This window comes from Antedon bifida, chromosome 7 (genome assembly GCF_963402885.1).
Source record: "Antedon bifida chromosome 7, ecAntBifi1.1, whole genome shotgun sequence".
In the NCBI taxonomy this organism is placed as follows: domain Eukaryota; kingdom Metazoa; phylum Echinodermata; class Crinoidea; order Comatulida; family Antedonidae; genus Antedon; species Antedon bifida.
In genome coordinates this window covers 5,258,166-5,270,645 of record NC_136232.1, presented here as the reverse complement: position 1 = coordinate 5,270,645, position 12,480 = coordinate 5,258,166, and the positions used below count along the sequence as shown (strand labels likewise).

The 12,480-nt window shown below is 33.8% G+C and overlaps 2 protein-coding genes across 2 annotated transcripts in view; both read right to left on the bottom strand.

The window, feature by feature from the left end:
• Positions 1–2,481: 2,481 nt before the first annotated feature.
• On the bottom strand, positions 2,482–4,840 carry LOC144847360 (moesin a-like). Its single transcript, XM_078703657.1, has 3 exons — positions 4,627–4,840; positions 3,692–3,906; positions 2,482–3,135 (listed from the first exon to the last, which is right to left on the bottom strand). Exons 2-3 carry the CDS (start codon positions 3,803–3,805, stop codon positions 2,968–2,970), a joined length of 282 nt encoding a protein of 93 aa, XP_078559783.1. The 5' UTR covers positions 3,806–3,906; positions 4,627–4,840; the 3' UTR covers positions 2,482–2,967.
• An 800-nt stretch (positions 4,841–5,640) lies between these two features.
• LOC144847344 (radixin-like) overlaps positions 5,641–12,480 on the bottom strand; it is a 32,764-nt gene continuing 25,924 nt past the window's right edge. Inside the window, exons 9-14 of the mRNA XM_078703641.1 lie at positions 12,240–12,403; positions 11,851–11,960; positions 10,954–11,207; positions 9,997–10,185; positions 8,965–9,160; positions 5,641–7,797 (exon numbers count right to left, since the gene is read on the bottom strand). Coding sequence (XP_078559767.1) covers positions 8,996–9,160; positions 9,997–10,185; positions 10,954–11,207; positions 11,851–11,960; positions 12,240–12,403 — 882 coding nt within the window. The 3' untranslated portion in view covers positions 5,641–7,797; positions 8,965–8,995. The remainder of the gene's footprint in view (positions 7,798–8,964; positions 9,161–9,996; positions 10,186–10,953; positions 11,208–11,850; positions 11,961–12,239; positions 12,404–12,480) is intronic.

The following is a 12,480-nucleotide window of genomic DNA, read 5'->3' as shown; positions in this document are numbered from 1 at the left end:
TTGGCCATATATGTATACATTTATTCTACTTTGAATCTTGTATTCTTTTTTATTTCTAAGATATGTCTAGTTATATTCTCAAAAATGTCCCGTCCGTAACAAAAAAATACTGTGGAATGCCCCTTATACTGTATGTTTAGAATGTTTAACGACAAAGAGTTCAATTACAGTAGCGTAGGCCTAGATTGTAGCTTGTACAAATTTGCATATTATGCAAAAGTTATTAAATTAATACAAATATGTTATGTAAGAACTGATGAACATTTTAAGGTACTATATGGTCATCGTCAGTCCGACGAGTCTAAATATACGACGAACGTCATCCTCACTATGGGAAACATGAGATGAGAATGGGATTCAAGAAAAGTGCAAAACCTTACCTAGACTCAATTTGTCAACACATGAATATAAGACCAGACAGGGTTCCCCCGTGTGCTCTCAATCAGGCTGGATAAGGCACACAGGTAGTAGTTCAATAAGAGAAATATGGGGCAGTAACAGTAAATGTATAGTGTGTAAGAGCTCGTGGTGACCGGGTGACAGGGGAGGAGGAGAGGGGGCACAAGTAAGCCGATTACTTAAGTTATTTTGTATATAATTTTATAGAATCAATATTATGCATTTCTGAAATAAAAGCTAAAAGATGCTGAAGATGACAGGCCTTGACTCATATTAATTGACTATTAGTATTAGCCTGGTATGGTAACATTGTTATTCTGTATCTTGCATCATAATGCACGGTTCTCAAAACATTTGTGCCTTAAAGAAGGGACAACTCCCTGCTTAAAGTATCGCACGAACATCGATCGACGGTAAATTTTACAAACGGATGTAGACAACGGATATGTAGACAAACAGATATGAACCTAGGTTAGGCCTAGTTGGTCTATTATTATCATCAAAAATAATTATTATCAGTTTTGTAATTGACAGTTGAAGCGAGCGAGTAAATCTGAAATAATTCTAATTAAATAATACAAAATATAAAAGATTTACCTTTGTCTTTCTGTTTCTGCTTTACAAACCATAAAGCCTCGTTCAATTGTATTGCTCCATGGTTCAATCAATGCACTGGCCTGACAGTGTAGCCTCCCTCCGCCTACTAATAGGCCTAACAGTAGCCTCCCTCCGCCTACTGATAGCCTTCGGTCCACCCATCTAATTAAGCATCAACTAGTGTAGGCCTAGGCACAGTGGTAGTGGACTCTGGATAAACTTGACAAAAACAACTACGGTAACAATTCTTGAATTGAGATTATATCCATATGATCCTTCTTGTCTTTGATGATGTATTCGTTCCAAATTAATATATCCAACAAAAGAAAATACTGGTGTAGCTAGGCCTAGGCTCTACGTCAATCAACGTCGTAAGAACGCACTAATTTAAGTAGAATAGTAGATTGAGAAGCAACGACTAAAATAACTGCGTATTATTGGTTAAATACTGTCACGTGGTGTTATTTCACCACTGGCGGCGAATTGTATTAACATTCAAACGATCATATCATACATGTGTAAAGAAAGTAGTACATAGGTCTAAGGTATACCATTTGCAATTCACTTAAAAGTAGGCCTACGTTTTTATAGGTCAAACAATTAACAAAGAAAGATAAAAAAGATTACAAACAATGTATACAAACATATGTTTTAAAGCACCATTTTTGCTAATAGGCCTATTTCCATTTTAATACATATTATATTTTGTACTAAATATTTCTGATTATAGGACTACTTAGTACTACTAGATACAGTTAGTATTAGGGAGGTTTCGCAACCTTACGAATACGATAACGAAAACGGATACGTCATACATTTGTGAAACTTTTGAGCTGATCCCCATTTCATATTCGTAAAGCGTATTCGTGTTGACGAATATCACCAGTCATATTCGTAACTACAAAACGAGTATAGTTTTTGATCTATTTTGCACATTTTGCATTTGAATTAGGAATGATTCATGATTATAATATAATTATAGATTTATTGAAAGTAATTTACTAAAGTAATTTACTAAAATGCCAGATCAATTTTGATAAATAGCAGTTTTTAAAGTCCTCACTCGCTTTGATGTTACGCTAGGCCTAGGCAGCCAAACACCAAGCAACACGTACCTGCGCTTCGCTCAAATTTACCGCAGTCATATTTTGGACGCGCCTCAATATTTCGTTGCCATGCGAAACAGATTTTTTTTATGGCTTACGAAAACGAATACGTGTGCGTGACGTATCCGTTTTCGTTATCGTATTCGTAAGATTGCGAAACCTCTCTATTATAATAGGCCCAAGATTATGCGTGTCTTTAACATTGACGTCAAGAAGCAGGGGCGCGTGGCCAGCCAGGAGGAAGACGAAACCAATCCATCCATATAGATAGAGCAATAGCATACGTTCACACCAATATGCAGATTTTCTTGTTGCGTTCATATAAGCTCAAAGTTCAGACAACTGTCAACAAATAAACTACCGTATTACACAATAAAGCTATATACAAATGAGTTTATTTCATTCAACATACGTAGAGTATACATCATAATAATTATAATATGTACTTCACTTTTAAACCTTATGTTAATATTTATTAACATGACCAAGAGTTCATAAGGTCCGATGTACAATGAGAAAATAAAGATTCTTAACCGTCTGCTGTTATATATAAAAAAACAGAAACAAAATACTAAAAAGCCTAGAGGCTTGATAATTATTCTCTGTAGTGAGTTTAGAAAAATGTTTTTGGTCCATACCAAAATATAAAATAGGCATATCTGGAGGAGGAATCAGGACCACGTCTGATATCAGGGAGGCCTAAACAATCATAGAACCATACAAAAAACTGACATTTTTAATAGTTTTTGTTTCTTTGGTATATTAGGCCTAATTCCAATGAGTCTATTGTCACTATATTTTGTCACATTAGCTCTCAATAATGTGATTCTCTTCAATAGTGAATTTCTTTATCATAATAAAGACTTCATAAGTTTTCGAATTCGTTGACTCTATCCTTAGTGTCCCCACTTCGTCCTGGTATTCTTCTGTATTTATCACGAAGAACATTACCACGGTTTTGCTGCTTTCGTACCATGTCCTCTTGCGTGAGTTTGTTACAGTCTTGGGTGCTCTGCAGTTCAGTGCCTAGTTGCTATATTAATAAAATTGACGATTATTCTACTACTACTGCTCTGTCTACACTATCTATTTTGACAAAAAGTGTGACTATGCCCAATATGGTAGTAATATGACGTCATCGTGTCCATATTTATTATGAGCACATCACATTATTTGGAGTGGAGTTGTGGCTTGGTGGTTATGATGCTTGGCTACCACTCCAAGGGTCCTGGGTTTAAGTCCCGTCACATGTCAGGATTTTTTCAAAGGACAAAATTACAACTCCACTCCCAAAGACTTGTAATAAGACTTTGTTTATGTAGAGCATCTTGTGTATATGTTTGTCTTGTGAACCTCTGAGGGTCCCTAATGATCAGCAATTGCTGGATGGATCAACCATATTAAATATGGTGGTTAAAAAAAAAAAATCATAAAGTCACAAAGTTTGATAGAGCTTTATCTGAGACATTGGACACGTAAATAGGCCTTACGATGGCGTCAGTTAATCAATCAATCAGTAAGTCAGTTAATCAAGCAATCAATCAGCCAATCAACTAATCAATAACTACCGTAAGTCCAGTCAATCCTACCTGTAGTTTTTCTTGTATACGTTTATTTTTCTCCTCAGCTTTAACCTTATCTTCTTCACTGACGTCACTATCATACGTCATGAATTCACCAGTTCTCGTCGTCAGCTTTTCCATATTTGAGGATGCCAAAACTATACGTTCTGTCGTCACGTAGAAGAGAATAATACTCTCATCTAGATATCGTCGCCTCTTACGTCGCGGTTGATGCCAATTACCTTAAGTATGATATAAAAGCATAATTGTAATATAATTATGTTAATTTATCATGGCCATGCCTTTATTGATTGTCATCTAAAAACATGCTATTGTTAAGCCAATATTTTAATTGGCCAATTTTATATGCATTAGGCTACATACTTGTCTTTCAGTTCTTCACCATATGATACCAAGTGTCAAGTGTTTGAAGAACACACACAAAAAACACAAAGATGATATTACACGGGCATGAAATTATGAATACAAAATATAATAGGCATTTAATGGTCAGATTAAGAAAAACAAGATAAAACGTTACAATGTCGTAATGTTATGTCATGCTAAGATCGTTTTTCTCCTTTATACCCTATTTCCCCTAAGAAATACCCAAAGGGAGTTCGCTTGTGATCTTTACCAGGCAATATAAATAATTTCGTCTTAATATAACCCGATTGGTGGTCTGAGCCCATAGGCTAGGCCTAAGTACTGCAAGCGAATGTTTTAAGGAAGGATATAGCTGTTTTTGAAACTATTTAATACATTTAAATGTCTGCATTCAATAGAATTACATACCATGACAAAATAAAATAGGCCCAGAGACCGTGATGCAGAAGTTCTATTGTAGTCTATAAACATCATTGTTAGCTTTTATCTTAAACAGGTTGCGTTCAGATACGAAACTAACAGCCAGAATCAATATGTTTCCTTACAAAGGGCTAAATAATAATGTCCATACGTACCTTATATTAATTTTATAATATCTGCTGTAAAACTTCGCAATTTTACATCCAAAATGTGTCGTCGGTCAAGAATTTACATAATGTGTGGTTTTTATTTCAGGGAATGCACTCACTGTTAGTGGTGTTGTTAGTTGTGGAGGTTTCACGCTGTTATAATGCAGTACTGAATGCGTTTCTATTATAATAGCCTAACCTTTGAGTTGCTACGAAGCAGGTCAAATATTTGTTTGCATTATAATACTCAGGTTCAAAGGATGTAATTTCTTGGCAATAACAATGGGTTATTTAAACATTATAAAATCATACTTTTATTACAATATAGCAAAAATTTATGGTATAAGGTAACTGTATGATATGTCACGTTGGGTGCGAAAATGTCCCGGGTTTGTCCCTTTTCTGTTCGGTGTATGTGTAATATTTTAAAGTTTAAATTTCCTTTTAATAATAAACATTCTTATTTTATTACATAATAAATGATTACTTACTGCAAGTACTTAATATGTCATACTACATGTCATATTGTTCTCGTTGGTCTGTTTTTAAGGGGAGACCTTACAACTTGCACGATAATATTTTTCCTTTTAAGTTACGTAACTCTTTTCCCCAAAATTATCAGGCAAATTAGTCAGTTCCTTTTTCCGTCTACCAATCGACACATAGGCCTAATTTTCCACAATATAGATCAAAGGTTTAGATGGCGAACTTAGGGAAGTTAGCCTACGTACACAATGCCTAACTTTCCACCAATCCGTACCATTAATTTACAGTTTATCCATACTTCGTTAAGAGGACTTGAATAGGGGTGTCTCAGAGGAGGGGGATCTACAATTATAATGTAATTATAGGTTTTTCTATCTATGTTTACATGACCCAGGTATTTCCCTATGACCTCGACGTTTCGTGATTTCATGACCAATTGAACGTCACATTGCCGACGGTCTCGTCTTATTTGTTGGGATGGGAGTGACCAGAACCATGTATCACCTATCTACTATTAACACAAAAAAACAGAAACAAACCAATTAAATGTAAATAATACAATCGCATTTATTATTATTTAAATCAAAACCTAACAATATTTGTATAGAATCCCTCTGCCATCAAATTAATCTAAAAATGCTCAATATAAACTATCAGTGAATGTTTGCAATTAGTTTTTAATATCCAAAAACATAATTTTAAATTTACAAATCTATTTTTATTTAAAAAAGAAAAAAAAAACAAATGTCTTAAAGTAGAAAGTGCCAACATTACTAGTTATCTTAGCATATGTGGTGTAAAATATGTTTATTTAATTTCAATCTCCAGAATCGTTTTCCATGTCCAAGTATGCAAATTAGATGCAAATTAGAAGCTGAAATGTTATGTTTAGTGAAGGAAGATGGAGGAGTTACGGAACTCAACAATGAACCACTTTAATACACTGTGTATACATTTTACAATATCAACATCGGTAACTATGTAATACGTGCTAAATATAGCAATACGTGATAGTGATTCAGAAACTGAATGAAACTAAACTAACCCATTCAGAGGAGGAATATAAATATGCCACATTTTCTTGACATCATTTTGTTCCCACAGAGAAACTGGTTAAGGCGTAGTTAAGTCCCTATAGTAAGATCATCAGCAGGACTTTTGCTGGAGATCTGTTTTGTGACAGTCCAGTATGCTAAATGTATAATATAACAATTAAGATCCCATTGAATCATTTTTTAAAGCCATAAGTATAAATAGGAACATATGCTATAGTATTCAAAAGTAATTATTATTATAGCATTCTCCTTTAACTGAATAATAAAAAAATAATAATTGACTGACCTAAATATAACTAAAGAAAAAAGCAAATAATTCATTTTTAAGCAAGCTATGTGATTACAAAATTCATATATACTTTTAATTTTTTTTTTAGTTATGCCAAAAAGTCTTGGCTAACAAATTTCTCATTTACATGTCAAATACTTTCAATTATTGTCTTACTAACGAGCTCGTAATAACAATGGAAAATTTGCAAACATCAACTATCACCCACAATTCATTGCAATGCATAAATAACATGCCCGACTGCACAAATTACACACTTGACCGCACATTATAATTTCAAGATTTAAGGAATGTAATTCTAACATTGGTATGTCCAATAAAATGAGCAAAAAATACAATCTTTCATCAAAAATACAAAGCTACGAATGCTCTTTAAAACAGACGTTATATCAACAGTAAAGCAGCTAGCATTTGTGCATGTTGTCAATAGAGGGCAGGAATCATCGATATTATGTTAATATTATGTCAATTGTAAACCAAAATATATACAACATTCAAGTTGGAACAATTTAATTACTAACAAAATATTGTTCTATAGAAATGAAAAGATACGAGAAAATAACATTGTTAATGAGTTGTTTCGATGTGTTATCAATGGTTGTGTGAATAACTTTCTGCAAAAGGCACTATTGTGTGTTTCTAAAGTTATCATTATCATTTTCATTTATTTATATTATGTATTGTTTATGTGTATGCCGAATGCGTATAAATTGTATTCATGACAAATGTTTGCCTTAAAAAAACCAACTTAATGGTGTACCGAACGTCTTATGAGTTGTCAGTGGATATAATGTTGTTTTATACTAATTTTGCATTATCAAGTAGCCAGATTAATTTAGAAAATTAAACACTAACAATAATATGATACATACACTACAATTACCTTATCACAAAGTGAGACTTGCCCGATAATCATTGATTTAACAACCTACAGTGAGAACTTACTAGAAGTGCAATATTTGTAAATTTCTTGTCATGTTTTTATTATACAAAATTACAATGATACCTAATTGGAAGAAATGTGGGAAATTTGGGGAGGGAGGAAATCAGCGTTTTTTACTGGGGGGACTAAAGACAGATGGACCAGCTCGGAATGATTTCTACTAGACAGTGCCCTGTCAGGCTAGCACTATGTCGCGCCTTGATTGTGTTAAACTACCATAATAACGAGAATTATAAAACTTAAACTTAACCATGATTATTTACATATCAAAATTTTATGGCTACTAATTTTTTATATTTTTCGAGTAAACTCAGTGTGGAGTTTTCCCAAGCCGTGTAGTTGTCTGTGATAACTGTAGCTTCGTCAATCCAAGTTGTTACGGAAAAAGACTACAACAAAGTACCCTGCAAAAAAAACCAGTCCAGTATTAAATAATATGTTGATTGACTTATGAAATAAAATATTTAATTGAGGATATAAACCCAGATGACATCTTCAAGATCTCTTACAAAAACATGTGGTCACAGCCTGAAATTTCATCATTTATCCAAATCCAAATCTTATCTTAAGTGCAGAATAAATGTTTTTACAATAAGAATAACTCATCATTGTAATGCCCGGCCTGACAATTTTTGAAGGCTTAAAATGGAAGCTAATAGGCACCAATTTGAACTTATTTTCATAAACATTAATAAGTAGGATCAAGGGAGGATTGCTAGAAATGCGGTCTTAGCGCTTAGCTGGCTATAATTTGTGACGTAGCAAGTAGATTTTCTTATAGACCATTGCTATACCGCAGTCTAACTTGTAAGCAGTCTTTAAAATTAAAGCCTTCCCGAAGGAGTCTTAAAACATTCTTAAACCTCTTTGTTTTTTCAACATGCATATACATATTATATTATTGATCATGAAAGACAACACATTGAACGAGTTTTAAGTGTTAAATCAAATAATAATGATGATTGTATATAGAATAGATTTTTTCGCGTAGAAATTTACATACTGTTTTATGATTGTGAATTGAGCAAACATGACGAACATGATCTTATTTGGTATTCTCCGTGTAAAGTGCACCCTCAATTCGTTACTCATCACAGTCTTAGCCAAGACTGCCTTATAGCAATGGTCTAACAGGGGTAGCTTAAGTAAGACTGTCTATCTGATAAAGCCAACTTTAATCGAGGAGTTAAGATTTTTTTTTATAGCAATCCGCCCCAAGTGTTGTATTCATTTTTTTCATTTTTAATGTATTTTATTTAAGAAAATTGTAAACACCAAGAACAAATAGTACAGTACAATTTTAAATATACAATATGTGTAATGTATTTTTCACTAATTATTTTATCAATGGTTCTATTATAGCTTCATCTGTATAGAGTTTATTTACCTTTATGCCAAATATGTTTCTATATCGTTTTAAGAATGACAGAATTATATATACTACTATACATTGGTTCGTAATTGAATATGTTTATAAATACCTGTTAAGTCATGTTAATGAAAATGAGAAGAAATTACAATAAAGGTGGGTGATTCCCACGAAAGATTAAAAAACAAATAACAATGATTACCTTATGGAGTAATTGCTCTTAATTTTGCAATTTACATATTTTCAAATTCATCAATTCTGGTCTTTGTGTTACCACTTCTAATCTGTCTAAGCGTCTTGTATTTGTCACGTCCTGCACGAACATTGCCAGCGTGGAGTTTGTCTTCTTCCGTCATCTTCTCCTCATTTGTGGCAAGTGACAGCTCACTGCTCAATTGCTAAGAAACGGGTAAAAATTGTGATTTGTTTACATTAAGAAAAATAGATTTTTTTTACACCATATTTAATGAGGGTGATCCATCCAGCAATTGCTGATCATTAGGGACCCTCAGAGGTTCACAAGACAAACATATACACAAGATGCTCTACATAAACCAAGTGTTATTACAAGTCTTTGGGAGTGGAGTTGTAATTTTCTTAAATTTAAAAAAAAAATATGAACCCAGGATGATGGTACTGAGTTGGGCTGGTCATATATCGAAAATAGGCTAATGTATAACCATAATAATTCCAAAAAAGTAAGTAGAGGCTCAAGGCCAATTTACACAGACGAGCTGTAATGGTAAGTGGAAAACTGCATACCTTGTCCCACATAGAATCTGTATCTATCCTGAGCGGAAACAGCCTATCTAATCTGCGTTGTGTGTAAATGGTCATAAGGAATAACATATATTCTATATTTGTATTACAGTTACCGCTCGTCTGTGTAAATTGGCCTTTAGGTATTCTGCCCTTCATAGTATTGTGGTGTCTTGTTATAATTAAATTATATTATTATTCTAAAATTTAGTGAATGTTATATTTGGATAAATCTATTCTGTGGTAGGAATGGTCTACCTAAACGATGGAATAGACTTCCAAAGTTGTATGATAACTAGGATTCTGCCCTCTATAGTATTGTGGTATAAATATGGAATATCATGAGGTTATGGGATAAATGTATTCTGGAATGGTTGACTAGATCTATCTAAACAATGGAACAGCATATAGTTTATATAAAGCACTTAAACATGCGATTTGAAATACAATTATTGGCTATGCTAGATGTACATACCTTCAACTGTTCTTTCATGCGTTTACTCTTCTCGGCTTGGGTGACACGTTCCTCCTCAGAACGGTCGTTGGCCAGATCAGCATCCATGGTTAAATCACTGGTTTCAGCCTCGGACTCTTGTACATGTACTTGTGGTGGAGTAGCTATTACTGCAAGGTACTCCTGTTGCTGCTCTTGCGCTTCTATGAGCTATAAATTAAAAATAATATCTGTAAATGTCTATATAATGCAATACACTGATTAACTAGGACTAGTGTTGCCCGAAAGCTCTGCAAATTTTTCTGGCTGTTTTGATTTAGCTTTTTGCTTATTTTATTTTGTATCTCCATTAATATCCACTGATACCCACAGCATTGTCATTTTTTCAGTAATATGCCTTTGGAATTATATAAAGTAGTGGAATATATGACGGTTTACCAATCGCTTTTCTTATGAACATAAACAACATTAGCTATCCTCCTCATAACAAGGGTTTAGAACATAGTGGCCAAATATGGCATAATTATGCTATAGCATAATTTTGACCTATCTGGCATCTAGCATTTATGCTGGGCATAATTTTAGAAAATCTAGCATAATCCAAAAACCAAAATCTGCAGTATATTTATAAAAAATCTAGCATAATTTTTACCCAATCTAGCATAATTTGGCCGAAACCCTGGCAACCTTTTTTTTTTCTTTTTTTGGGCTTCTCACTTTTGTGGTACATAAAATATATACATACACCCTCTGATACATTGTTTTTGTGCAATTTTGACCATAATTGCTACCTAACATAATTTTATTTCTATCGCTGGCCACACTGGTTTAGAATAAATGTTTTTATGTCTCATTCTGCAACTGGATGTAGTTCTAAACCCAACTTTTGCATGACTTAATACAAAGAAGATGCATAATAACCAAAACATCAAGACAAATTTGGAAATACATGGTGTACGGCAAACTTTTTTTTTTTACCTTTTGTTGAAGTTCTGCGGCTTCAGCAGACAATCTTTCTCTTTCTTCTTCAGCCTTCTTCTGTTCTTCTTCCATTTCTCTGGCTTTCGCTGCTAACTCATCTTTGCTTTGAACTTCTCGCAACATCTGTTCTTCGATGCGCTTCTTCTCTTCTTCTGCTTCTAGACGTTGGCGCTCAAGCAATTCTTTTTGCTCCTCTGTCTTTCTTCTCTGCTCTTCCAATGCCAAAGCTTCTGTCTGTGAGTTTTGCAAAGCTGTTGGTGAAAAATATTAATAAGCTAGTGTCAAGAAAGTGTGAATATACAGTTATATACGTCAATGAAGTTTCTATATTATGTTGTGAGAGTGATAAATAAAGTATTTACAGACATTTACATGATGCCATGCTTATCTATAATTGGTGGTAACAAGTTCAGTTAGGTCAATATTAGTGAAAACATTTTCCTCTGGTTAGTATATTGATATGTAGTTCATTGATTGTAAACCAATACTTTTAACTTACGTTTCAAGACAGTTAGACAGCTAGACAAACTGCAAGTTAAAATTACTGGTTTACAATCAATGAACTACATCAATATAGGTCAATATTATTTCTGCGTCAATGTTGGATGATGAAGATGTGATCAATGCATAGTATGTATTACAGAAATAATCTGATTTTACATTTAGAGGAAATGTCTATTGTTTGATTTCATAAAAAAAAAATATTTTGAAAACAGTATGATTATATATGTCAATATGACCAGTGGCGTAATGGCTATGAGCGCTCACTGGCTAAACTCAGGGGCCCCAGAGCATGAGCAGCCCAATGCAATTACCCAGCGCTGTAGGGCCCCTTAGGAGTGCTAAATCAGGGGCCTTTGCCCCATACGTTATGCCACTATGACTGATGTATACCTTCTTGTGCCTTCTTAGCCTCCAATTCATATCGATGTAGCTGGGCTTCCAGTTCTTTCTTGCCCTTCTCAGCATCTTCACGAGCCTGCTTCTCACGCTGCAACTGGGTTCTGTTAGAAAATTTAATAGAAGTTAATATAGTGAGATATATTACCTTGTTAAGCTCTGTCTACACTATGAAACTAGTTTGACAAAAAAGTGTGATATGCTCAAATATGGTGGTAATATTTATAAAGTTTGATAGTGTTGACAGAACTTTAGAATAATGGTTTTCATTATAAGGAGTTCTTACTATTATTCTAGTCATTTTTTAAACATTCGTTACTTGTACAACCAATTTATTATGTAGGTGACACACAAAATTAACTCATTAATGCACATTTCAATACCTTTCTGCCAACTTGGCATGCTTTTCTTCGCGAGCTTGCGCCTTCATCTGCTGTACCTCTATTGTGTCTGGTTTTCGTCGGCGCATGTATAGTTCGTGGTTACCCATGCAAAGTGCTAGGATACGCTTGTTGATACGTAGTCGAGGTGCGTAGAAAATAAAATCCTGCAAAAAATATATTTAAAGTAAACAACAACTGGTCAATGTAACAGTTTGTGCCAACTTATAAAATGATTTTTATT

Coding starts and splice junctions, on each gene's coding strand:
- LOC144847360 (XM_078703657.1), bottom strand. CDS start 3,805: ATGGAAAAGCTGACGACGAGAACTGGTGAATTCATGACGTATGATAGT. Junction 3,136..3,691: donor GTATACAAGAAAAACTACAG/GTAGGATTGACT, acceptor TTATTAATATAG/CAACTAGGCACTGAACTGCA.